General features: G+C 38.2%; 1 protein-coding gene and 1 long non-coding RNA gene across 3 annotated transcripts in view; one reads left to right on the top strand and one right to left on the bottom strand.

The window, feature by feature from the left end:
• The first annotated feature begins 2378 nt into the window (after positions 1 to 2378).
• On the top strand, positions 2379 to 13793 carry LOC108363183 (uncharacterized). Its single transcript, XR_001847578.1, has 3 exons — positions 2379 to 2449; positions 2504 to 2668; positions 12523 to 13793. It is a non-coding gene; the product is annotated as an uncharacterized LOC108363183 (long non-coding RNA).
• Positions 13794 to 18294: 4501 nt separating this feature from the next.
• Positions 18295 to 27279, bottom strand: part of Rab40 (RAS oncogene family member Rab40) — a 100899-nt gene continuing 91914 nt past the window's right edge. For both annotated transcript variants that reach the window (XM_017616463.1, XM_017616464.1), the window contains one exon: positions 18295 to 18674. In XM_017616463.1, the coding sequence (XP_017471952.1) occupies positions 18457 to 18674 (218 nt within the window). In that variant the 3' untranslated portion in view covers positions 18295 to 18456. The remainder of the gene's footprint in view (positions 18675 to 27279) is intronic.

The following is a 27279-nucleotide window of genomic DNA, read 5'->3' as shown; positions in this document are numbered from 1 at the left end:
TCCATTTATAAAAGCGTTGTATATTAAAAAGTTTTTTTTATATTATTTATTTTCTACTTTTTAGTCCTGTCTGAATAAAATTTTGCAATAGATATTAAAATAATTCAACGATATTAATAGAAAGGTGCACACACATGCATTTACATATGTATGTACATACAAACGAGCACCAATTAATTTTATTTAAAGAAATGGCGTGTCGTCTATTTCCGCTGTAGCAAACGTAGTACATAGGGCGACATCTAGATGTCATCTACCTCGCCCTATTCACTACAGATGTCGCCCTATGCACTATGCTTTTTTATAGGAACTTTTCAAAGCAAAGGTTTTATGGTGTCGGACACACAACATTGAAAGTTTCTGGATCCACAACATTGAAAGTTTCTGGACACACAACATTGCAAGTTGATAAAAGCGTTGTAAAATAGAAATAAGAAATGAGCAAACAATTTGATGTTTTCATTATATAACCTCAAATATCGCAAAAAACCCTGTTTTTGGCAATCTGGGGGTAGGATATCTAAAAATTCTAGTACTAGAGCAATTGTGCGGTCAGATTTGGATTCAGCACCAAGAAACGATGTGTTTTACTCAGGTGGTAAAAACATCAAAATTTGTACAAACAATTAGAAAAGAAAAAAGAAATACTTAACTTACCTGCGTACTAGCATTTTCATGCACTAAGCATTTAAATTTGTATATTCTTGTAAATTCCGCATCTTCATGAGACACCACAGCTTATAATATTTCAAATTATTTCAGGTTTTAACTATCTCGGAGTAATATTAGGTCAAAAAAGCATTAAAAAAGGCACTAGGCACTAAGTAATTTTCTTGGCGTTTTAATTTTCAAAAAAACACTAAATCTAGTGTTTAAAGCACAAAGTTGGCAACTATGGCTGTAATATTCAATATTCAATTTATAGACTTATTCCCGTAAACTGTTAATAAATAAACTAAAGGTGTATTTTATTATTAAATAAACAAACTGTTTCATCTGTAAAGGTTTTATCTACACACACATATATATAATATGTATATATATATATATGTATATATATGTACATGTGGGGACAACACCTACATTCATATATAGAGATAAACATATATATAACCTTACATCTCTGATAAAAACATCACTCCCGCGTTTACGCTATACAGCGCATGAGTAAAAAAGTTCGACTTTGACAGGCTGTCACTCGTAAACTAAGAACCTTCGAGCTTTCGGCCTATGGAGACTTTTGTTCTACGTGTTAAGGACTATCATCCTGCAAAAACTTAAGGATTGGCTGAAAGCCATTTCCCATAAAAATTCTGCGGGGTCCTTTCGCTCTGGCTACGCCCATGAAAATATCAAATTAATGATAATAACTTGTTCTTTCTAAATAATATATATATCTTTACCACTAACTATGCAGAATTTTTTTCAAAATAGGTTATTTTATGAAAAAATAACATTTGTTAGTTTTTTAATGGCTTTGGGTAAAAAATATAAAGAAGCATATAAATTATGTACATCAGCTGAAAGATAAATTGATTGTCTCTGTTTTGACGTCATTAGTTTTTTAATCGGTTATGTATGTAATACATAAGATATTAGTATTTAAAAAATAAAAAAAAACGTAACCTTCTAGATCGTCTTTAATTTTTACTTGCGCCAAATAACTTTGGCATGGTTGAAATGAGCGTAAAAAGTTCTATGGATCTGAATTTTTCGTTTTTGCATAACTGAACGGTCGGTTTTCTAGTTTTGTTACAGGGAATAACAAATAACTTAAATTATAAATCCATATATTTACGCATTGCTTAGCATTTCTATTAAAACACCAAATATATTGAAAATTCACATAGAATTATTAATACACATTTTACTTCTAATTGTATACTTTGCGTACTTTTTTAGTACCTTTCTACCCTTCTCGCAAAAGGCGATCTCATTTTTCCCCTTTCTCCTACTTCCAAAATACAAATCTAGATAAAGGAGTGTCCAATTTGAGCTGTCAAAAATTACACAACCTTGTATTATTGAATCATGGTTACCAGGGTCTGGATTCTGTTACTGTAAGTTTTCAAGTGTACACTGAAAATCGTGTTCCCTGTCACTTTGCGATTCAGCAATGCGAGAATGAGTTTTAACTGTCATAACTATGTACACTTCCGTTTCTACAAACTCACAGCATTTTATTCGGTGAGCTTTGCTTTTCCTGTTGCTGCCTTTCAAATAAAATTTGTGAAAAATGGAAATGAAAGCAAAAAAGCTTCAAATGAACAAAAAGGCTATTTAATAGAATATATGGAAAATAAGTGAAATATTGATAAAAATGTGTTTTATTTATACAAATTCCTATGTTCTAGATTTGAATCGGTTGATGCTGCACATTTATGGGCTCAGAAGTGGGGTGATCTTCCACCGACCCTGCGAAATGGCGCAAGTATTGGTCTGACCAAAAGTAAGTAAGTAATTATAATTTTTATAACGTCTTCAAATGTTTTGTTTTCTACAGAAGGCATGCCAGAGAGAGGGAGGTGCTGCGAAGGTCAACGCTGGAGAAAAGTGGACGCAATGGGCTTGGGCATTTAAAGGAAGCGTTCGATTTCGAAAAAAGGGCGCTTCAACTCATGGTCCCAGCAGTCGTCACAGAAAACAACAAGAAATGCTAAATCTGACGGTAATTTGAATATTTTAAGACTAATGCACTAAAAAACTACATATCGCTACCTTACTATGGAGAGGCCCTAACTAGTTTTACCTTGTACAATGTAACGTAACGTACGCTACACTAACAGACATATGTACTTACGTACATATCTACACACACACATCCGTACAACCGTACATGCATACATAAACCACGCATTTACATACACATACATATCCACATACATACAACCATACATACATACGCTACGCACTTATATACATTAGACTGCATCACCAAAAAAAGTTGCGTTTTTTCCGCCAGGATTACAAACTTTATAATATTTAAAGACGTCCGCCAAAATATTTCGGAAAAATATTAAGATTTAAGTGAGCTGGACCGATTTGAAAATACCTCCAAAAATGGAGTTTTTTATTAATAAAAATAGTTTCTTAAAGAACTCAGATGACAAAACAGATTAAGCTTAAAAAATCTGCATAAAAATATTTTCAACGGAATCGTAAGAATGAGATTTTTGATGCTGTTTTTTTTTTACTTTTTTCAAAGATTGATTTACAAAAAAACTTGAATAACTGGCCCAAAAATATTCTTATTTCGACTTATGGGATCTCGATAAAAAGGTATTTTCACACTGTTTTTATTCCTGTCCAAAAAAAGTCATTCGTGTCCCGTTTTTTTTTTGAAATACCAACACATCTTAATTCAACTTTTAATGACGTTCGTTCATCCTACCTTTCTCTTTCGTCCTTTTAATGAGTTTATTATCAAAGAAATAAAAAGGGTGAGAAAATATCTTTCCAATGACACCTCTTAAGTCTAAATCGGAAGAGCNTTTTTTTTTTGAAATACCAACACATCTTAATTCAACTTTTAATGACGTTCGTTCATCCTACCTTTCTCTTTCGTCCTTTTAATGAGTTTATTATCAAAGAAATAAAAAGGGTGAGAAAATATCTTTCCAATGACACCTCTTAAGTCTAAATCGGAAGAGCTTAGGTTCAGTTATTCAAGTTTTTCTTATACCAATCTTTGAAAAAAGTTAAAAAACAGCATCAAACATCTCATAATTACGATTCCGTTTAAATTTTTTTTTTAATTTTTTAAAAATATTTTCATGCAAATTTTTTAAGCTTAAACCGTTTTGTCATTTGAAAGGATTTTTAAAAAAAAATCTTTAAGAAACTATTTTTATTCATGAAAAACTCCATTTTTGGAGGTATTTTCAAATCGGTCCAGCTCACTTAAATCTTAATATTTTTCGGAAATATTTTGGTGGACGTCTTAAAATGTAATAGATTTTATAATTCTAATGGAAAAATAGTACCGATTTTTCTTTCTATGGGGAGCGATGCAGTCTAATATACATACAACCTTACGTATGGACAATCAAAGCCAAGCACGCAAAAGTGCGCGATCTTCATTCGCTTCTCAACCTGTTCATTTAACAACCGACTTAAGTTGATAGACGCTAACTCAGCCAGCACCAGCTTCCGTAGGTAAACACGGAGTGCATTGAGACGGCTTAGGCCGCGTAACTTTGAGAGCCCCTAGCTCTTCCTAGGGGAAAGGTTGAGAGGTTGAAGGGGCCTGTGAAAGGGGCCCTTCGCACAGACCCCAAACCCACTTTTTTCATAAAACCGGTATCAGTGGACAGGAGACTAACCCTCCTGCCCACTCCGATTACCGCGTGGCGAGCGGGTAAAACCGCCCCACAATGCCAAATCACCATGACTGAATACATATTTAGATAGATGGATAGATATTAATATGAGCTGTGCACTGCGACCTGGTGATCTATTGTGCCCTCTTCTCTTCACATCACTTCATCTAAGCCCAGCTCCCTCAGAAAGTTCAATAGTGCCTTCGGGGGTAGGGAGTGGATGTGTTCAAGCTGTGGCCACAACGAGCCTAAACTCCTCTCAGGTCTTCTGCAGACAGCCTCACATTCGGTGAGAATGTGAAGCGGCGTCTCAATGGTCAGGTCGCAGAACCTACAAAGATCATTCGACCATATGCCCAGCTTATGTAGGTGACCCCTAAGTCTGCAGTGTCCTATAAGGAAACCTGTTAAAATTCTAAGCCTCTCTTTTGGGAGGTTTATTAAACCCTGAAATCTTTTCTTGCTAAACCCTCCAAGTAAACTCTTTGTCTGGCGCATTCCTACCGAACTGCGCCAGTTAAAATTCCTTAGTGTGGCCTCTCTCTCCTAAGCTCCTCCTTTATGGTATTGGGACCTACTCCCAGGAAGGGCTCTGGGCCAACTGGGGTGATGGCTGCCGCCTCTATAGCGAGGCAGTCTGCAACCTCATTTTCCTTTACTCCCCTATGGCCGGGTACCCACGCTAACCTGATGTTATTGTGTCTGACAAGGGAGTTTAGCTTCTCAATGCACTCAAGGACCAGTGAGGATTTGACTTCAAAGGATAGAAGAGCCTTGAGTGCCGCCTGACTATCACTCAACATTATAATTTTCTCATTTCTATACCCTCTACTCATGATTGTTTCCGCACATAGATAGATTGCATAGACTTCTGCTTGGAAGATGATCGGGTATTTCCCCATAGGAACATAGATTCTTCTTCTGGGCCCAAGGACTCCTGGCCCTACTCCATCTGGGGTCTTCGAGCCATCTGTGTACCAGTGCAGTGTGCACTCATGTAGTAATCCATCGAATGCGGGGGCGCTCCAGATTGTTTTGCTGCATAACTCTATCTTAAATCTCTTATCAAATACTATAGTTTTCCTATGTCATCTCTAGGGAACAGAGAAAGCGGGATCGAGGCCCCTAGCTTCTCCATATTCCTAGAGGATATGACTTTACCTTTGCCACATCCCTCTCTAGCAAAGCTGAGTAGAGTTATTTTGGCTGCCTTCTCTATGGTTATGTGAAAAGGCTCGAGTTCGAGGACTACTTCCAGCGCCGTCGTACTACATGTGCGCATTGGTCCAGTTATGCATACACAAGCCAGTTGTTGTAGCTTGGTGAGTGATTGTCTCACCGTGGCCAGAGTAGTTCTTGAAACCCAAGCCACTGCCCCATAGGTAATCATTGGCTGTACTATCATGATGTAGAGCCATCCTAGGATCCTGGGGCTACGACCTCAGGATTTTCCTGCTAGACGCTTACACACCATTAACGATTTCGTGGCCTTGGAGGTGATTGCGTCCACATGCTTCTTCCATAGAAGTTTTGTGTCTAGGATTATTCCCAGATACTTCACTTCGCTGGCGACGCCGACCACGACCTCCTCCAGGGTTATGTCCCTCATGCCCAAGAGGGCTCTCTTTCTGGTAAATGGGATGATGGCGGTTTTGGCCGGTTTGATGCTAAGGCCCAACTTAGCACACCATCTTTTTGTTAATCTTAACCCTCTTTGATTAATGTCGCAGAGGGTGCTCTCAAACTTCCCCCTGGCAATGATCACTATGTCATCCGCATAGCCTTGGCAGTGGATATCATTTTCAGAGAGAAGCTGAAGGAGTTCATCTACCACTAAGCTCCACAGAAGAGGGGATAGAACCCCTCCCTGTGGGCAGCCATTTATTGCTAATAGCTGTACCACGCTGTCCCCCACCTTGGTTTCAGCAATCCTAGTATGCAACAGCGTATCCACCCAGTTGCAGATCACTGGCTGTACGTTTCTCTTCTCTAGTGCCCTGCGCACACCAGTGTGAGACGTATTGTCGAACGCTCCTTCTATATCGAGGAAAGCGCAGAGCACTGTTTCTCCGCATTCAAAAGCCCCCTGAATTTCGGTTGTCAGTTGATACAGGGCTGTGTCCGCGGACCTTCCAGCTCTGTATGCATGCTGACAAGCGTGTAGGGGTTTCACCTTCAGAATGCTAGATCTTATGTAATTGTCCACTACCTTCTCCATTGCTTTTAGCACAAATGAGTTAAGGTCTGAAAGACTTTGCAAGCGAGTAGTCCCTATTGCCCACCTTCGGGATAAAGATTACTCGCGCCCTCCGCCACACCAGTGGGACATAAGCCCTCGCAAGGCTGCTTCTCATTATGTCCGCTATGTGTGGTATTAAGTTCTCTCCACCCTGCTGCAACATGACTGGATGGATGCCATCTACCCCTGGGGCCTTATATCGGTCAAACGATCCCAGCGCCCACCTGACTGAATCCTGGGTGAAAATACTTCTTGCCAGTTTCCATTCACATGCTCGCGGTCTAGTTCACTGGACCCCCGGCCCCTGTTCTAAGGTAGTGGCCTCCGGGAAGTGAGTTGCAAGCAGAGTGGTTGCCCTCTCATATTTGCTGTTTGTATAGGTGCCAACCGGATGCTTTAATGCTAACTCCGATTCCACCGTTCCTCTGGCAAGAGCCTTGTGTAACCTCGCGGCCGGTGGAGTGTTCGAGATGCCTTCACAGAAGGTTCTGAAACTTTCTCTCTTGGCCTCTCTCTTGGTTAAAGGCGTCGGTCAGTATGTCCGTCAACCTATTACCCCTATATTCTAGCGACAATCTGCCATCTCTTCTATGTTGCCTTTCTATACCGGGTAGGTTAAAATCTAATAGTTTTCTATATTTTTTCCAGTCTGCATTCCTGGGGTCCCCACCGGAGGACTTACCGTGGCCTCCGCTCCGAGCACGAATTGGATAATTCTATTATCAGATAACGAAGGTCAAGGACCTCCTGTCTTACTCTGGTGACAAACGTCGGACAGTGTCCAACATTGTTTATACACATATCTTCGCTTAGTAGGTATTCTAATAAGGACTCACCCCTTTTATTGGTGTCGGTGCTCCCCCACTCCACGTGGTGCGCATTTGCGTCGGATCCGAGGACAAGAGGAAGTCGGGTCTTCCGGAAATGCGCCACCAGTTGTTGTACCTCTGCCGGGGTTATGGTATTACTGTCCCAGGGGAAATATGCAGCAGCGAAGACTAATTCCACGGGCCTTCCATTCACCCGAAGTGTCACTTGAACTGCTACCAAATCTTGCGTTAAAAGATCTGTAATGCATAAATAATCAATATCGTTTCTAAGCACTACGCATGCTCTGGGCCTCTCTGCGGCGAGGTCCCATATTACCTTGTTATTCGCTCCTTTGAGGCCCCTTACCTGGCCTCTGTAAGTCCACGGCTCCTGAATGAGTATAATGCCAAGATCGTCCGTAGAAAACCTGCTAGCAATTGCATGGTGCAAGTTGATCTGGGCAACTCTCAGGGGGGCGGTGGGTACCTCATCGCTCGTCGAGGTCCGAGAGCCTTAGGTCGCTCTCGCTTTTCCCGTCGAGCTCAAGCCTTCTCAGGTCTAGTCCCTCCATCAGCTCCTGCGTTGAGGGGACCTGCCCCTGTGCAAGAGCCGCTGATACTAGCTGGTTGGTGCCTAGCGGGTTGAAAGTTTGGGCTGAAGGTGCGGGCTGGCAAACCTATGCGTCCTCTACCGCTGTAGCTGTTGTAGCTGTTGACACGGGGGGACTTCGTCCACCTGCATATTTCCCTCGTCAGCTACCTTCTCTTCTTCCGCTGCCTTTTGTCGCCAGGACCTCATTGTAACATAGCTGAACCTAAAGTTCAGCTTATACTCAGCCCTCCTGACGCTAATGAAGGATTCCTCATCTATGCCCACGTTTAGCCGCATCCTCAATGCTGCTCGAGATGACGCGCCACGCTGGTGTGTTAAGACCTTCGTTTTGCGCCCTTAGCAGCCCCATCACATAATCTGCCGATCTGTCAGCACTTCTCGGCAGGAAGATAGTCATATTATGCATTGGTGGTATTTCATCACCCCGCTTGACGCATAGTGCAACTCCCTTCCAGCTCCCTAGTTTTGGAGCAAACTCTTCCAGCCATTTTGCCGTACCCTCATCCATGCAGTCCACAAGGAGCATACCTGGACGGAAGTTAATACCTGCAGGGTAGTCAACTCATCCGGACTCAGCGCCCCTTAGCGCGTCAGAGTAGCTGTGCGCCTGCCCTTCGCCGCCGCGCAGACGTTGGGCCCCAGTGCCTACCCCCGGGTCCCAATGCCGGAGGGGGTGGAAACTCACGCTGCTTCTTTGAAGCCAAGTTCTGGGGGGTTCACTGCCCGCTCTCCCGCTTTGCAGCGGGTGCGGTTTCACCGGAACCACTTACCCTTTTCCTCTGGTCTCCGTGCTTCTCATCCCGACTACAATGCCCGCTCTTCCTCTTTTTAGCGGGTGCGGTTTCGTTTACGCACCTGTCAAACCTTCTGCACGAATCACGGGTTTGCTCAACGCTCCGCTTGGGCTTGGGTTCCGCCTTCTTGTTGTAATGCCCGCTCTTCCGCTTTTCAGCGGGTGCGGACTGCCTGCCGGAAGCCTCTGCACCATGCTGCTGGTGCTGCCCGCTCTTCCGCTCATTTGCGGGTGCGGTCGTTTTGCCCTCGCGCTCATTGCCGCGTCTGCTCGACTCCTGCTGGGGTGATCTGCCGAGAGCCAGTCTCCTGGCTACCTCGGGAGTTTTACCTTGCTCTAGGTGCCTGACCTCATTTGCGCGCCGCTGAGGCCCAATCGTCTACGGTCGTCTAGGTAGCCAGGTTGCCCTCGACCCGGAACTGTAGGCGGGTTCGCCCGCCTATCCATACGGCGGTCTCTGTCCCGCCGCATGGACTCGCGCGATGTTGTCGCGCTGGACTGGCTTGGAGACCTGTGGCGCTCGCATGACGATTCGCTGTGGTGCCTACCTCTACCTCTTGTCGTCATCGGAGTCCCTCAACGCCCTTTCGTGGAAGATACCACTGCTCGTTTAGGTCTCATCATCATCCCTCTCGTGCTCAATGAAGAGCGCTGCTTCGGCATCGGAGATACCCTCTGGGTTATTAAACATTAATTTCACTAACTCCTTGCTTGTAAGATATTTTCCCCTTTCGGGGGGCTCAAACTCATTTGCTAAAACATATATAGTGTGTACCGGAGTTGAGGGTGTGAGGCCTATACATCTGCGTAGGGTGGAGTTTTGGAAGGTCATAATTTTTTTGTTTATTGTTTTTGATATCTTAGCAGCCGTAGTCTTTGCATATTCAACCTTTGACCTGATGAAGCTTTTGTATAGGTTCACCGCCACTTTTGGTGTTATACCTGCTTTTACCGGGGTCAGGCATTTTAAAAAGTTTGAATTTTTCTTTGTTTCCTTAACTAGCCCTTCAAAGTGAGGCCCAACCGTTAGTGATGCGTTGATGGTTCTACCAATAAATTTTATTTGTCTGACCTGTTCAATCTGAAAGTCGTTTATTTTCATGTTGATGTTTTTCTTGCTGCCTCGGGCTAGGTACATAAGTTTGGTTTTTTGAATATTAAAGGACAAATTTAATTTAGTACATATCTCACTGAAATTTTTAACCTTCCGTTCAAGGTTTGAAACCACCAAGTCGCAGTTGTCCCCATGTGCTAAAATCAAGAAATCGTCCGCAAACTGATACACGTCTGTCACTGAGTCCTCAATACTATGAAGTTCTTTTGTGTACACGTTGAAGAGTAGTGGCGAGAGACAGCTACCCTGTGGTAGGCCATCCTCAACCACTATCGATTCGTTGCCAAGAAGTAAGATTTTTTTTTTTTTTCAAGTCCATAATCCAGTTATTATATGGGTCAGGTAATTCCAGGTCCGCTAACATAGTATGTAGTTTGTTCAAAGACACACAATAATAGGCGTTGCTTATGTCCAGGGTCAGGACCACAGCCTTTTGCCCTGCGTGTTTAATATTAGCAACTTTGTGTAGGAATTCATTAATGCACATGGCTGCAGATTTACCTTTTCGATAAGCATAGCTTCTGTCTGGATATGAATTTTTACTGTTTAGAAATTCCTCTAGTCTACCCTTGACCATGAGATTTATTGTCTTTATGAGAACAGATATCAGAGATATCGGTCGAAAATTCTTATAATCACTTACGTCCTTGTCCGCCTTGGGTATCGGTACCACCCTTATTCTACGGAGTGAGTCGTCAATTTTACAATTTTGAAAAGCATCATTAAAAGAAATTAGTAGGTTTTTTTGCGCCGTTTCCGACCGAGCTCGTAGCATTTCGTATGTGATCTGATCACACCCCCCTGCTGACCTTTTCGTTTTCTTTTTTAGAACATTTTTCAGTTCCTCTTCCCCAAAAGCAGGCACCCATGACTCCAGGACATCCACTTTTTGTGCAATTTCATTATTATTGGTATTTGCATCTTGTCTAACCTGATTTTTCAGATGCTGCAGGTACACTCTATTGTTCGTGTCGTCCCACTGTTGTTTGGATTCCGAAGATCCCGCATTTTTAATATTTTTTAAGAATTTCCATGCCTCTCTGGTGTTGGGGTGACTATTGAGTGAGTTAAGATTTTTGCTGTAGTTTTCCTTTTTAGCTTCTTCTACCGCGTTTTTCCAGTTTTCCTTGGCTTCAGTCGCTTCCTTAAAGTTTTGAACCGTGGGATACTTGTTGCACTTTTTATTTGCAGCTAGTTGTAGCCTGAACAGTTTTTCCAAACCTTCATGCCACCAGGACTTGGGACGTCGCGTATCCTTGACAGTGAAAGTGGAATTTTTTATTTCGCTTGATATCGTTTTCTCAATTTGGTTGATGTTAGTGTCCAGCTTGGTAGTGCCTAAGTTGTTGAACAGATGTTTTTTATCAAGGAAAACAGGATTTCTTTTTTCGATCTTATCTAAGTGTATCACAATGGGGTAGTGGTGGCTGCCACCTAATTGACAGGGGACCACTTCCCACGTTGTCTTTGTTGCAATGTTAGTGAGAGTTAGGTCCAATACAGAGCCCCTAGCAGCTCCTAAGTTCGCTTTGAAGGTTATTGACCCGTTGTTTAAACAGGTAAAGCTTGAGTTATTTACAAAGTTTCTAAAAAAGTAGCCTCTACTAGATTCAATAACATCTCCCCACTCAGGTGTCCTAGCGTTAAAGTCCCCACATATCAGAACGTTCTGATATACTTCCAATGCTGTAAAAAGTTTCAATATTGCTTCCTTAAAAACCCCAACGCTTAAGGAAGGCTCAAAGTACACAGCACATATTACCAAGTTTCGAGCAAGGTTACAAGTTTGAACAATACATATGTCATGATTAGTATCAAAATTTATCTTACGGAATTTAATGGACTTTCTAAGGCCAATGGCCACCCCCCCATATCCATCATTTCTATTCTTTTTTATAATGTTGAAATTTAGAATGTTTTTCTTCACTACATACGACTCCTGAGAGAAAGTTTCGATCAGGCAAAAAATATCTATGTTGTACTTGTTTACATAGAATTCAACATGATTAATATTTTTATTTAAAGACTGACAGTTATGTTGCAGAATCTTCATGTACTTCTGTACTTGAAAGCGGATTAATAGTAATGAACTTGTGGTCTAAATCTAAGCAGAATTTCTTGAGTCTATCATCAAAGTGAGCAAAGGCGGTTACCCCTGCTGGAAAATCTATTCTTCTAAAAGCATCACTTGCAAATTTAATCATTTCCGAAACCAGTTTCTCCATTTCGGACACAATGTGTACATTGTTTTTTCAAAGCCACACCATAGGCTTCCATTGAGGCTACCCTCTTTTTTGTTTTGTCACTCATGTCCTCACTGACTTCAATATATTTATTTTTTTTTAATTGACTGGTTTTGTTTTGTCTGTGTTTTGCCATTGCTGCGTAGCTTTTAGGTGTTAGAATCTCGTTTACTTCCGCATCCCTGTCTCTTATGGTTTCTCGACGTTGACCTAAGCCAGGAAACTCATCCTCATCTAACAAGCTAAAACGATTTGACGCAAAGGGCGTGTAAGTCTTTATTACTTCCCTCCTAGTTAGTTTTTTAATTGTCATTATTTTACTAATCTCCTCTTCCTTTTCCCACTTTGAACATTTTTTCTTTTCGTTTGCTACATGATTTTCATCACTACAGAGAAGGCGACTTAATGGGTATAGTATAGGCCCAGCTAAGTTTAAAATACACAATGAACCATAATTGTGCATACGGCCATAAAAAGGGGGTTTAACTTTACAGAATGCCTCGCTTCACGGCCACCCGCACTAAGACCGAGAAACGGGTCGATCATTTTAAGATTCCCTGTCGGTTGTGCGGTAACAACCACGGAGTACGACTCTGCCCCATATACCGAGGGAAATCCGCCGAGGAAAGGTTGCGGGCGATTTTGATACATCGGTACTGTCCCAACTGTTTGTCGCCATTCCATCGGATAGAAATATGTGGAAGCAATGACCGATGCCACCGCTGCGACGAAAAGCACCATACCCCCCTGCATATTGAAGACTAGGGCGATCCAAGGGAAACGACGGCTCTGACGGAGCGATTTCGCTCCACGTGTCCGACCAAACGACGTCATGGGCGAAGCAGGTAGAGGAAGAAGAGGTGGAAAGACGGGAAGAGATAATCCCTCCACCACCAGACGGCGGCTTGAAAACCCGCAATTTTCGACCGCCGCTACAGCACGAACTTGAAGCAGACAGTCCCATGCCAGCAGTGCTGTCACACACACAGCCAACGGGCGGTCAACGAGATGACGCGGAAACTAGTCCTTTTCGCTCATATCGGCGCGGAACCAATTCTGGCCACCGAGATGACGCGGAAACTCTTCCTTTTCGCTCATTTTGGCGCACGCGTAATTGCAGCCAGCGTGATGGCGCGGAAACTCGTCCTTTTCGCTCGTCGCGCTGGCAAGCAATAAGGGCCGCACGACACCGACGTGGCGACCGTTCCTCCCTCACCATCCAACGCATTCCATCGCGTGGATTCCGGACAGGCAAGTTAAAAACAATCGCGGTTCCAGCACCAATAATGCGTTCATTCGTAGCCATCGCCCCAACCACAATTGTACGGATCGAGTCAGGCGGCCGACTTCATCTGGTGCGGGCGTTGATTGACTCTTGCGCCCCCAGCAGTACCATCGACAGGGACCTAGCACGGGAGCTTCAGCTCGAAGCCAGCAACGCCCGCGCGAAAACATGTTCCCCCGTGCTGCGAGGGAAGTACGGGGTCGCGGAACGGGTAAATACTCAGGCCAGGCTAGTTACGCGATACAACCGACTCAGCCCCGCGGCTAACATCGACCCAACGATAGCGACGCCGTTTCAATTTATGCGTCTGGCGGATCCACAGTTCTATCGGGCCACCCCCACTCGACTAACACTTGGCGTTGATGTGTACGCCCAGGTCATGGTATGTGGCACTCCGCCAACAACGATCGGCGGTTTACTGGCGCAAGCTTCCATGTTCGGGCTGATTATGATGAGCTCACCAAATGTGACAAAACAGTTAAAATTTTATATTTAATATTCATGAATACATACCGAATTTAAATAAAAGTGCAATGAAATGATCAACCACACCTTTTTTCCTTATTAGCTTTTTCTTCCATTTTTTCCCCGTAGCTAGAGACTGCAAGGAGGACCGGAGAACGTGCGGACTAGATCCCCGGGCAAGGACCAATCTGCGGCAGAATTCACAAAGTTAAAGAACATAATTTACAATGTAAATAAATTTAAATGTAAGGTGTGGTGGCTGAACCATCTTTGAGACGTTGCTTATAGCAAGGGGGCCGGTATGTTTAGGCCTCCACGCTAAATCAAATACTTAAATTAAATTATCGGGTGTACCACCGTAATGTTAATTTAACAGATGCACACACATACACATTCGTATGTGAAACAAGACAAAAAGAAAAACTGCACTTTTCCTGTCAGTGCACTTTCGTTAAATTTCCCCTGAAAACGGAACTCTTCAAACCGTTTAGAGGGTTCGACTTCAGTTTCTAACTTTTTAAACATTCTATTGAATTTCAATCACCAGCGATTACGGACGTTCCGCCACCACACCACTTCATAATCAAGGTAACATTGTAAGCCCCCTTGAATTTTAATATGCCTATTAAATAAACCGCCAAACGTAATTATATTTCAAACTAAAACCTGGTGCTTTTGTTTTCTTATTTTTTCAATAAAAAACACTGGTGCACTTATCGGGTCTATACCCATTAAGTCGCCAGGGTTTTTCAAATATTATTTATAGATATTAAAGAAAATTCAAAAGATCCCTTTGGCCAAATTTTCAAAATCTGGTTTTACGTCAGTTAAAGCGGTTCGTTACAGTTATGTTAAATGTTGGTTAGTCAATATAGTCGTACTTGCGTTTAAAATCTCCCGTAAAAAATGTCCAACAGCAAAATTCCGGCGAAATGTCATCTGTTCTCTCAAAGAGAGAAATATCTAAAATAGTATCTACGCGAACAGAAAATTTGCAGAAACTTGCAAGTTAGACGAACAGCTCATAGAAATTTTGTTTACATTCAAAAGAATAAAATTGAAAACATAAGAAAACAAATCCCGAAGTATTAACCTGACACAGTTCACTGACTAAACGAATAATTACTTACTTCTTATAAGTTTAATTAGTCTCATTTTACTATTTTATCTTCCAAACCATCAAATTCAATTTAGAGATTTGCGTAAATTCCTACCAGCTGTTTTCTTGTTTTCAAAAATTTTTCCAGCAGAAACTAGCAGGTCTCCCTCAAAATTAAATGTCATTTTGTTTTCTCAATTTCCCCTACTTTGCAAGTTTTTTGTGTACGCGAACACAAAAAGCTGATAGTTTTTATAACTTTCAATAATTATTGAATAATTATAATTATCAGGTACGCGAATGCAACTAATTGTGAACGGTATTTTGACTTTACGAATTGCATTGTAGAAAATTGAAAATATACGGGACGCAACTGTTTTCAGCAGCGGATATTTTAAATCTGGTACTTGTTACCGGAATTCAAGCCATAGGAAAGCGAAGAAGAGTTTTAGTTTTTGCTCCTTGTATTGCAAATTCATCCTCAATTATGTTACATAAAAAAGGGTTTATGAAGTATGCAAACGTCCACTTAAATAATTTCAAATCGGTAAATCTTTTTTCAAAATGTGCTTTTAAATCATGTGCAATATTTTTTCTAGGCCATGGAAAATTATGGAATATTCTTGTTTTGAGATCGTAGTTTAGCTTCACAATGTGCTTTTAAATCATGTGCAATATTTTTTCTAGCCATTGAAAAGTATGGAATATTCTTGTTTTGAGATCGTAGTTTAGCTTCAAAATTTTAAATAATTTGCGACNTTTCAAAATGTGCTTTTAAATCATGTGCATTATTTTTTCTAGGCCATGGAAAATTATGGAATATTCTTGTTTTGAGATCGNCTTAAATAATTTCAAATCGGTAAATCTTTTTTCAAAATGTGCTTTTAAATCATGTGCAATATTTTTTCTAGGCCATGGAAAATTATGGAATATTCTTGTTTTGAGATCGTAGTTTAGCTTCACAATGTGCTTTTAAATCATGTGCAATATTTTTTCTAGCCATTGAAAAGTATGGAATATTCTTGTTTTGAGATCGNTACAGTTATGTTAAATGTTGGTTAGTCAATATAGTCGTACTTGCGTTTAAAATCTCCCGTAAAAAATGTCCAACAGCAAAATTCCGGCGAAATGTCATCTGTTCTCTCAAAGAGAGAAATATCTAAAATAGTATCTACGCGAACAGAAAATTTGCAGAAACTTGCAAGTTAGACGAACAGCTCATAGAAATTTTGTTTACATTCGAAAGTATAAAATTGAAAACATAAGAAAACAAATCCCAAAGTATTAACCTGACACAGTTCACTGACTAAACGAATAATTACTTACTTCTTATAAGTTTAATTAGTCTCATTTTACTATTTTATCTTCCAAACCATCAAATTCAATTTAGAGATTTGCGTAAATTCCTACCAGCTGTTTTCTTGTTTTCAAAAATTTTTCCAGCAGAAACTAGCAGGTCTCCCTCAAAATTAAATGTCATTTTGTTTTCTCAATTTCCCCTACTTTGCAAGTTTTTTGTGTACGCGAACACAAAAAGCTGATAGTTTTTATAACTTTCAATAATTATTGAATAATTATAATTATCAGGTACGCGAATGCAACTAATTGTGAACGGTATTTTGACTTTACGAATTGCATTGTAGAAAATTGAAAATATACGGGACGCAACTGTTTTCAGCAGCGGATATTTTAAATCTGGTACTTGTTACCGGAATTCAAGCCATAGGAAAGCGAAGAAGAGTTTTAGTTTTTGCTCCTTGTATTGCAAATTCATCCTCAATTATGTTACATAAAAAAGGGTTTATGAAGTATGCAAACGTACACTTAAATAATTTCAAATCGGTAAATCTTTTTTCAAAATGTGCTTTTAAATCATGTGCATTATTTTTTCTAGGCCATGGAAAATTATGGAATATTCTTGTTTTGAGATCGTAGTTTAGCTTCACAATGCGCTTTTAAATCATGTGCAATATTTTTTCTAGCCATTGAAAAGTATGGAATATTCTTGTTTTGAGATCGTAGTTTAGCTTCAAAATTTTAAATAATTTGCGACAAATCAAAAAAATTTGATTCTCTCCATGTAGAGACAAATTCAAGTCTTGCAAATGTTCCATCATATCGGTAAAGAACATTAAGTCAGAAAGACAATTTTCATTCTCCGATTGAGGATAATATTCCGATCTCAATTTGGGTATGTGTATATACAAAGAATAAAATAAAAAAACAACACAACGGAAAAGAATGTTCAGCAAAGAAATATGTATTTTAAAAAGTAAAAAGAGACAAAATTTTCTAAATAAAGAGAAAGTTGCAATATTTATTGAAATATCGTAGTTTTTCGCAGTTTTCGAAAATACCGTTATATGGCATGGTTGCAGTCCGCTTTCGCCCATTTTCAATACCATGATACCTTGGATAAAAGGAAACCTACATACCGAAATTCGTTGATTATGTGAACAAAGTTATTATACCCTTGTTCACAAGAGTGCTCGGATATAAAAATGCAGGGATTTGAATTTGGCTGTATAAGCGTTTGAAAGCGAATTTTTGTCAGTAGTGATATTGTATTCGAAAGAATGGACAAGATAAATATAAGGATATAGATAGAGATTAAGTTTAAATTAAGAGTAAGATTAAGATAAAGATAAGGATTAAGACTAAGATTAACATTGATATTGAGATTAAGATTAAGAATAATAAGATTGAGATTAAGATGAAAATAGAGCTGAAGATAAAGATTACGACTAAGATTAAGATTATGATTATGACTATGTTATGAGTTTCATTATGATTATGAATATTAAAATGAGTATGAGTATTATTGTGCTTTAATGCAATAAGAACAACGCCATATTTTCAAAAAAAATTGGAAATTATGCACAGAACTGAACGCTTGTATTCGCTCCTACCATAAACGAATAATCCTGGCGAATTCGCGCCTACTTTTTCCGCTCCCATGGATGTACACCGAAAGCAAGGGCGCCCATGAAGGCGCAAGTGCAGAAGGAGCTGTCTGCACTCGGAATGAACAACTGCCGCACATTTGCAAAGGAGAGAGGCAAGTCTCGGCTCATATCTGCCAAATAAGAGGAAGAAAATTTCGGATACTGTGATATGTAGAGCTCGGAGTTTAAAAATAAGCCTAAAAACATATAAAATCAAAATTATAGGCAAGTGTATAGCAATTTCCATACACTTATGATGGTACACAGTTTTCGGCTTATTTTTAGCATAAAAATCCGAGCTCTACTGATATAATACTACACACATAAATATGTATATGCATAATTCGCCCAATTTATGAATACCAATAAATTTATAATCGTATATATAGTAAGATCAATTTATTAAGAAGACAAACGCATTATTCAAATAATTGGTACATTAACAAAACTTAATGCTCTTCAAAAATACATAATACATACATTTCTACGGCAAATAACAACTTTAATCACTTATATGTAACGACGTATTTAATCATGAAATAGTACAACTGTTTCGATTATTAGTCAATGAGTATTTACACTGATATTTTAATCTGGAACCATAATTTATATTTTGAATGCTCTGGGACGTCGTAAGTGCGTAGGACTTTAGAGTAGATTTCACTGATGCTGGCAAAGTTAAAGAATCAATCGCATATACACTCGTGCATCTAACAACTGTTCGGCAACATAGCTCCTGTAAAGACAAAACTAAAAAAGAAAGAAGGTAATTCATTGGTATTTCTGATGCGACGAAATTGTGCATATTCTTTGGTCGGAACATAAGTTTTGATGACAAAGTATACAAAATTTGCACATACACCGAAACCAAAGAACTAACTTAAATTTCGGCAGAGCAATATGTTCAGAGGTTGCGGATGCAATGCCAAATTTGTTCCTTTTTGTAAATGGCAATGATTGTCAGGAATTTTTATGGGGATTTGAAGAGGAGAGAAACATAAAAATCATGCTAAAATTCATGAATTTTGTTTATGGGGCAAAGTTCGCCAAGTGTACGAGGAAAAAATTTTATGTCAGCATGTTGTTTAAACTCCACCCCTACAAGTCCTTTTAGACAAAAGAACTAACTTAACTTAAGGCAAAAGCAATATGTTCACAGGTTTCGGATGCAATGCCAAATTTGTTCCTTTGTGCGTATGGCAATAATTGTGAGGATTTTTTATGGGGATTTGAAGAGCAGAGAAACATAAAAATCACGCTAAAATTCATGTATTTTGTATATGGGACAAAATTCGCCAAGTGTAGGGGGAAAAAATTTTATGTCAGCATTTTGTTCAAACTCCACCATGTTGTTGCTACGCTTACGGGTAGCCAATGGGCGCGTTTATAAGACGTAGCTGTTTCCCAACCGTTGGCTATTTGTCTTAGAAACGCCCAGTTGAGTAGTTACGCTCAGCCCAACAGTTGGAAACTTAACGCTACCTGAACTCAACGTGTTGGGCTTAGCCTAAACAGCTGATCGAAAAGACTTACGCCGCTTATATTAAATTTAACGCCGCTTTGTTAGGTGGCAGCTGCAAACAAATTTATTATATTTTATATTACTGACGTGATAAAGTAACTAAAATATTTTATAATAATACTACGTTTCTAAATATATATTTTTAAGTTGTTTGCTATATAATTTAACACTGTTTAACTCATTGTAACATTGAACAATTTTTTCACACGGCGGCCGCTCAGCGTTGAATTCTAAATAGTATCGGTGCAACTATCTCTATTTGTTGCAATTTCATTTGTTTACATTTATCAGCTGTTAATTNTTGTTTGCTATATAATTTAAGACTGTTCAACTCATTGTAACATTGAACAATTTTTTCACACGGCGGCCGCTCAGCGTTGAATTCTAAATAGTATCGGTGCAACTATCTCTATTTGTTGCAATTTCATTTGTTTACATTTATCAGCTGTTAATTTTCCAGCATATTCATCAAGCCGTTTCTAAGACGTAATTGTTGGGTTCAACAGTTGCCAGCAGTTTCGTAGCAGATGAACGCGACCAATGTGTAAAATAACTGTTTTTGTCGAGTTATACAAGTTTAAAAATGGAAATTTCAGCCATTTTTCTTAGTCAGAAGTTTTCTTAAACTTTTGATCTCATGTCATAATTATGATAGAGAATCTAAAATTGCTGACCTATTAGAACTTTTTCCGTGCTTCTTGGTAGGAACTATAATTAAAAAAAAAAAAATTTTTTGTTAAATCGCTTGTTTTCTAAGGTTTTCAATGNTATGATAGAGAATCTAAAATTGCTGACCTATTAGAACTTTTTCCGTGCTTCTTGGTAGGAACTATAATTAAAAAAAAAAATTTGTTTGTTAAATCGCTTGTTTTCTAAGGTTTTCAATGATATATAACTTGTATTCTGATTTCGTAGTCGGATTCATCTGAAAATTGTTAACAAAAAATGCATACAAAAACGTTGCGGCTGGCCAACTAGATCCAATGAAAATTGCACTTTTTTAAGATCTCAAAACCCCGAAATTTGACTATATCTCAAAAACTGGTTTATTTTCTTGTGCTCTGATTCCGAAATCGAATTCAGCGGAAAATTCTTCTTGGCCAACTATATCTAAAGACAATGGCCCATAGTCATACTCGTAAGTTAAAACTTATTCTTGTTAAAGCAAGGTTTAAGTTTAGAATAGATTTTTAAGTTGTGGTAATCACAGACATCTTAGAAACAGCCTTTTGTTAAGATGAGGAGAAAAATTTACTCGGCAATATAAAGAAATATTAGTACATTAATTAGATCACCCTGTGTCCGCTACAGGATTGCGGATTTAGCAAGCCGGGAAGTCGTGGGTTACAAATTTTTTTACATCTTTTTTGGTTCTTTTAAATATTATTTACATTTTTTATGTAATTGTAGTTGTTGTGACCTTTTTAACTAAAACTAAACTCCAAAAAATTGATTATCTTCAAAGAATTATGTGAAATATCATAAACAAAAAAAGATAATAAAATAAAATTTAATACAATAAAATAAATTGATGTTTATATTAAAAAAAAAAAAAACAATTTAAAAAATATTGTTTGGAATCGCTCAGAGTAGGGACCGAACCTGGGTGCTATTTCGTTCACTATTTCAACAAAAAAACCAAACTTAGAACCTTATTTTACCATTTTAAAATCGCGTTCTCCTCATTTTAAAGTTAAAATTCTGTTTCTGCCATAAAAAGAATTTTAAGTTTACTATGCAAGAGTTAAAATGGTGATTACAATAAAACACAATTTTAATCGTTAAAACCTTTTTCTAACTTCTCTATGACTACGGGAAAATTTTATTGAGTGCACTTTTTTCCGATGCCAAAACCCCGAAATTCGGTTATTACATTGTTTATACCGACACATAAAGCGCTTTAACCAAGCTCGCTGTGATTCCAAACGGATGCATAAACCAAATTTCAATACGCTAAGGAAATTCAAAAGTGTATCGACTCGAATTTGTTTTCAAATCGGTTTTTTATTTCTCACAGCCCACATAGGAGTGCATTAAAACCGGTCAAAAGTCAGATTTACCAATTTTTTCAAAAGTCCAATAAAATATACTATTCCCAAAGCTAAATAACTGATCTATTGAACGGTAGCCATGAAAACTCCCTCCGCTACTTTCCCTTTGACATATGTCAAACTGAAAACAGTCAATGTTGTGATAGATTTTTTTCTACACGCTTTCAGTCGGTCTACTTGTTTCTTCGGCAATTGTAATTTAGATAAGACCTATTTCAAGAAAAAACCTTTTGAACATGAAAGACGATGGCCATTTCTATCATTTAAGNAAAATTTTATTGAGTGCACTTTTTTCCGATGCCAAAACCCCGAAATTCGGTTATTACATTGTTTATACCGACACATAAAGCGCTTTAACCAAGCTCGCTGTGATTCCAAACGGATGCATAAACCAAATTTCAATACGCTAAGGAAATTCAAAAGTGTATCGACTCGAATTTGTTTTCAAATCGGTTTTTTATTTCTCACAGCCCACATAGGAGTGCATTAAAACCGGTCAAAAGTCAGATTTACCAATTTTTTCAAAAGTCCAATAAAATATACTATTCCCAAAGCTAAATAACTGATCTATTGAACGGTAGCCATGAAAACTCCCTCCGCTACTTTCCCTTTGACATATGTCAAACTGAAAACAGTCAATGTTGTGATAGATTTTTTTCTACACGCTTTCAGTCGGTCTACTTGTTTCTTCGGCAATTGTAATTTAGATAAGACCTATTTCCAGAAAAAACCTTTTGAACATGAAAGACGATGGCCATTTCTATCATTTAAGACTAAATTTAAGTAAATTACTTTTAATATGGCCACCTTTTAGAAAATTTAGAATCCGTTTATTTTGATATTTTTGTAAATATTTGTACTTTCGTTTACTTGTCAAGGTTTGGCAAAGTTTGGTTCCTTGAAATATATGTAACTACAGTTATCTTTGAACAATTAAAGCAAAAATAATGTGCTCTCATGTGCTCCATTTTGAACCACAGGAGTCGTAAAATGGTAATTTGAGATTTTATTGATACAAATGTTCAATGTAAAGTTATAAAGATAGTAGCATTGTTAACAATTATAGGTCTGACCTTCAATTTGGTAAAAACTACGTAACGATTGAATACTATTTGTCAAAGATCTACATATGAAAACCCCGATCCATCGCTAGTTTTTTCCTACTTTTTTCTTCATGGGTACCTAAATTTACTGAGTTGTTACCCTTTAATTTTAAAGTCCTCGGGAGATTCTTTGAAGGACTATGAAACTGGACAATAATGCCTCTAATCGGCTTCGGCGAGAACGATTTACCGCATTCTTTTTCTTATCTTTAAGTTATTTATTATTGAAAAAGCATCAGAACTTTAGTAATGAAAATTTTTGCACACTTCGCAGTTATTCGCAATCAAGAGCCGGNGGAGATTCTTTGAAGGACTATGAAACTGGACAATAATGCCTCTAATCGGCTTCGGCGAGAACGATTTACCGCATTCTTTTTCTTATCTTTAAGTTATTTATTATTGAAAAAGCATCAGAACTTTAGTAATGAAAATTTTTGCACACTTCGCAGTTATTCGCAATCAAGAGCCGGTCTAAAAGAACGAAGTGCATATCTTGTCTTTTTCTGAAAAAAGCTTTTTGTAGACTTATGGTAACTCAATATAACTAAATATTTCACGAAAATTATCCAAAGATGTGTAATTAGCAATTTTTATCCCATAAATCCCTAATTATGATTAAGTTTCATGTTTTATTTAATTATTGAGAAGAAAAACATATATAATAATTTNCTGTAAAAATAGCTTAAAAATATAAGAAAACGAATGCCGAAAAGTGTATTCGAGAGTCAACAGCTTTCATCGAAGCTGGGTACCTAAATTTACTGAGTTGTTACCCTTTAATTTTAAAGTCCTCGGGAGATTCTTTGAAGGACTATGAAACTGGACAATAATGCCTCTAATCGGCTTCGGCGAGAACGATTTACCGCATTCTTTTTCTTATCTTTAAGTTATTTATTATTGAAAAAGCATCAGAACTTTAGTAATGAAAATTTTTGCACACTTCGCAGTTATTCGCAATCAAGAGCCGGTCTAAAAGAACGAAGTGCATATCTTGTCTTTTTCTGAAAAAAGCTTTTTGTAGACTTATGGTAACTCAATATAACTAAATATTTCACGAAAATTATCCAAAGATGTGTAATTAGCAATTTTTATCCCATAAATCCCTAATTATGATTAAGTTTCATGTTTTATTTAATTATTGAGAAGAAAAACATATATAATAATTTTGACCGGTTTTACTATGCAAAAACTCCTCTGTGCACCGGTTAGAAAACAGGTACAAACGCACGATTCATTTGACGCGAAGTGAAAATAGGCTGGTTTTCTTTATACATCACTTTTAAATTTGAATTATTACTACAATAATTTCGAATTATTGTTCCACTCATTTAGGTCAACCGCGCAAATCAGTTATTAAAAAATGTCGTATTAAAACAGCAGATGTTGTTTGTTTTTGAATACGGCTTCATCGAGTGCGCTATATGGACCGAGGTATAAATGCTTGAAAGAAATATGTGTTGAGCCACATCAGTTTTTTGTTAATGCGATAACTCGAGATCCACTAGTCCGATTTTGCTCAAACAAGTTTAAAAAAATTAAAAATTACAATTCCTTTAATCTGTTCATATAACGTTTTTCTATATAATCAACAGTTTTAAAAAAATTTAATATTTTAGGCAAACAAATTTTTTTTCTTCATACATTTATTTTTACCGGCAAAACTGTTGATTATATAGAAAAACGTTATATGAACAGATTAAAGGAATTGTAATTTTTAATTTTTTTAAATTTGTTTGAGCAAAATCGGACTAGTGGTTCTCGAGTTATGTCAAAAAAANATATGATATTTATATATATATCTCGATTCCTATACGTGACCCAGCGAAACGCCGGGACACGTATAACTTGTTTTTGACCGATATAACATTTCCCGTTGGTTTCATCCCATCCCGATTTTGACTGTCGCATAGTGTAATGTATCTATACTAATATATGCACGATATATACTGGACTATGTTTCAAAACATGCAAGTCTAGACAAAAAGTTCTTAGAGTGCTTTATGCTTGTAAAGAAGAATACCCCGATTGCGAGCCTTAAAAAGGTAAATTTTAAACTAGGGGTGTCTGAATGGTGCTACGAAAAGGTTCTGTCTGCGGATATCTGGCCAGCCAATGTTAAAGTACGTCCCTTTAGGTTTTTTCCCAAAGGCGATGTAACTCAACTCGACCCATTAGTCCTGCGATGAAGCCCAATCTAGGCAGCTACGCATTTACTTCCAGAATGTATCTGGTTTAAGAACTAAATCGAAAATACTCTTCGACTTAAGCTCACACACGGACTATGACATCTTTGTACTCATCGAGAGTTGGCTTAGTGTGGATTTCTGTGACAGTGAATTTTTTGGCACGAACCTTTACAACGTGTTTCGAAAAGATCGTGATCCCCTCAGGACTGGACTATCCAGAGCAGGTGGAGTTTTGATTGCGATTCTGAAGAAATATCGCACGCTGCGTCTGCCGCTGGAGAATGATGATCTACTTCTTGACCAACTGTATGTGTCCGTGTTCGGCGCCTCTCAACTTGTCATTTATGCATCATATATTCCTCCCTCTAGTGCTGATGCTCTATATAAGGCGCATCTGATAATGTTCTAGCTCTAGCATCTAAGGACACAACTAGTAACTTTTGCATTCTAGGCGATTTCAACTTGAGCAATATTGAATGGGCAAATATGGCCAACTGCGCTACTTTGTATCCCAAAAACATCATTTTCCGAATCGTACGTTGTTGACAATCTTTCGAGTATCAATCTTAGTCCGATAAATAGTTTTAAAAATAAGCTTTTTAGAATTCTAGATCTTATTTTCATTAATGATAATATGAATTTTTCTTTACATGAATGCCTTGACCCCTTGTCGTGTCCTGGTCTTCACCATATTCCACTTATTTTACACTTGCAATTCTATGAATTTAAAAATATTGCGATGGATAACCAATCCCTTAGTTTTTGTTTTAATAATAATTGTGATTTTAATGCCATCAATTCTCAGGTTTCCTTGGTGAACTGGGACTCGGTTTTTTCCGGGGTCAATGTATATTTATGTTTTGATACTTTTAAGCTCAGATTAAATGAAATTTGTTTAAGTATAATGCCGCCAAAAAATAAGAATTTTTATAGAATTCCTTGGTATACTAAGGAATTAAAGAAGCTTAAAAATTTAAGGAATAAGTTCTATAAAAAATTTAAAGTGTCAAACTCTTTATCACATAAGGAAAAATATTTGGATTATTCAAGAGAGTTTAAGTCCCTGAGTAATATTCTTCATAGAAATTATGTTCAGAAATTTGAGCTTGAAATTAAATCGAACCCCAAGGCCTTTTGGCGGTACGTCAAATCAAAAAAAAATTGCTCTAGCATTCCGTCGCAAGTTTTCTATAACGGATTACATGCGAATTCCTCTGTAGAGGCTGCAAATCTGTTTGCAGACTTCTTTAGCTCAAACTACGAGCCTGAAGTAGATTCTACTGAGGACAGCTGTTTGAATGTGAATGCTCCAATTGATTTTGGAGCGCTCTCCATTACTCTTGATGACGTGGTTGATGGCATCCAAAATTTGAAATCCTCAAAGCAGGCAGATACTGATGGTCTGTCCCCATGTCTTCTCCAAAACTGCCCGTCTATTGCATACCCTCTTCTACTATTGCTCAATAAATCCCTTAAATATGGCGAATTTATTGATGCCTGGAAGGTTACCTTCATCACGCCCATTCACAAAAGTGGTAACAAAAGCAATATTGCCAACTACAGACCCATATCAAAGTTGTCTACTGTCTCTAAGTTATTTGAACTCATTGTAAAGCAAAAGATGTACTTTGCAACCAAACGGCTGATTTCAGTTAATCAACATGGATTTATGTCTGGTCTCAACTGTTACAAATCTAGTCGTTTTCTCCGAATTTTGCCTGTCTGCTTTTAACAATCGCATGCAAGTTCACACTGTCTATACCGATTTCACCAAAGCTTTTGACAAAATTAGTCATTCGCTCCTAATATCCAAATTATCTATTTTGGGTTTCCACTCTACATTTCTGAAGTGGGTAAAGTCTTACCTTTCGTCAGGAAAGTGTGTTGTCGTAATGGACAACATCTCGTCGCAATCTTTTACTGCGACCTCTGGAATACCTCAGGGTAGCGTCTTAGGTCCCCTTCTCTTTGTGATTTTTATTAATGACATATCTAACTGCTTTAACCATTCTGAATATCTTTTATATGCCGATGACTTAAAAATTTTCACTACGGTTACAAATCAGCTTGATTCTGTCAAGCTTCAATCCGATCTAAATAATGTTGCTGTCTGGTGTCGTACAAATCAACTGCAGTTAAACATAAATAAGTGTTTTCATATCGCATTTTCTAAGTCTCGTTCCCCGATCCCCACTTCTTATTTTATCTTTGGCTCATGTCTAAGCACTCGTAATGAAATGTCTGATCTTGGAGTGGTTTTCGACTCCAAATTTCTTTTTAATAGTCATCTAAACTATACTATAGCAAAGTCCTATTCTATACTAGCTTTTATTCGCCGTTTCAGCTCTGAGTTTACTGACCCGTACACTCTGAAACTACTCTTTACTTCTCTCGTTCGCTCTAAAGTAGAATATGCTGTCTTTATCTGGAGGCCATACCACAATTCCCATATTGAAAGGATTGAGCGAATACAAAGAAAATTCATACGTTTCG

Source organism: Rhagoletis zephyria, unplaced genomic scaffold, assembly GCF_001687245.7.
Source record: "Rhagoletis zephyria isolate East Lansing unplaced genomic scaffold, Rhagoletis_zephyria_1.1 Rzeph_scaffold_01210, whole genome shotgun sequence".
NCBI lineage: Eukaryota > Metazoa > Arthropoda > Insecta > Diptera > Tephritidae > Rhagoletis > Rhagoletis zephyria.
This window is presented reverse-complemented; position numbering and strand designations above follow the sequence as displayed.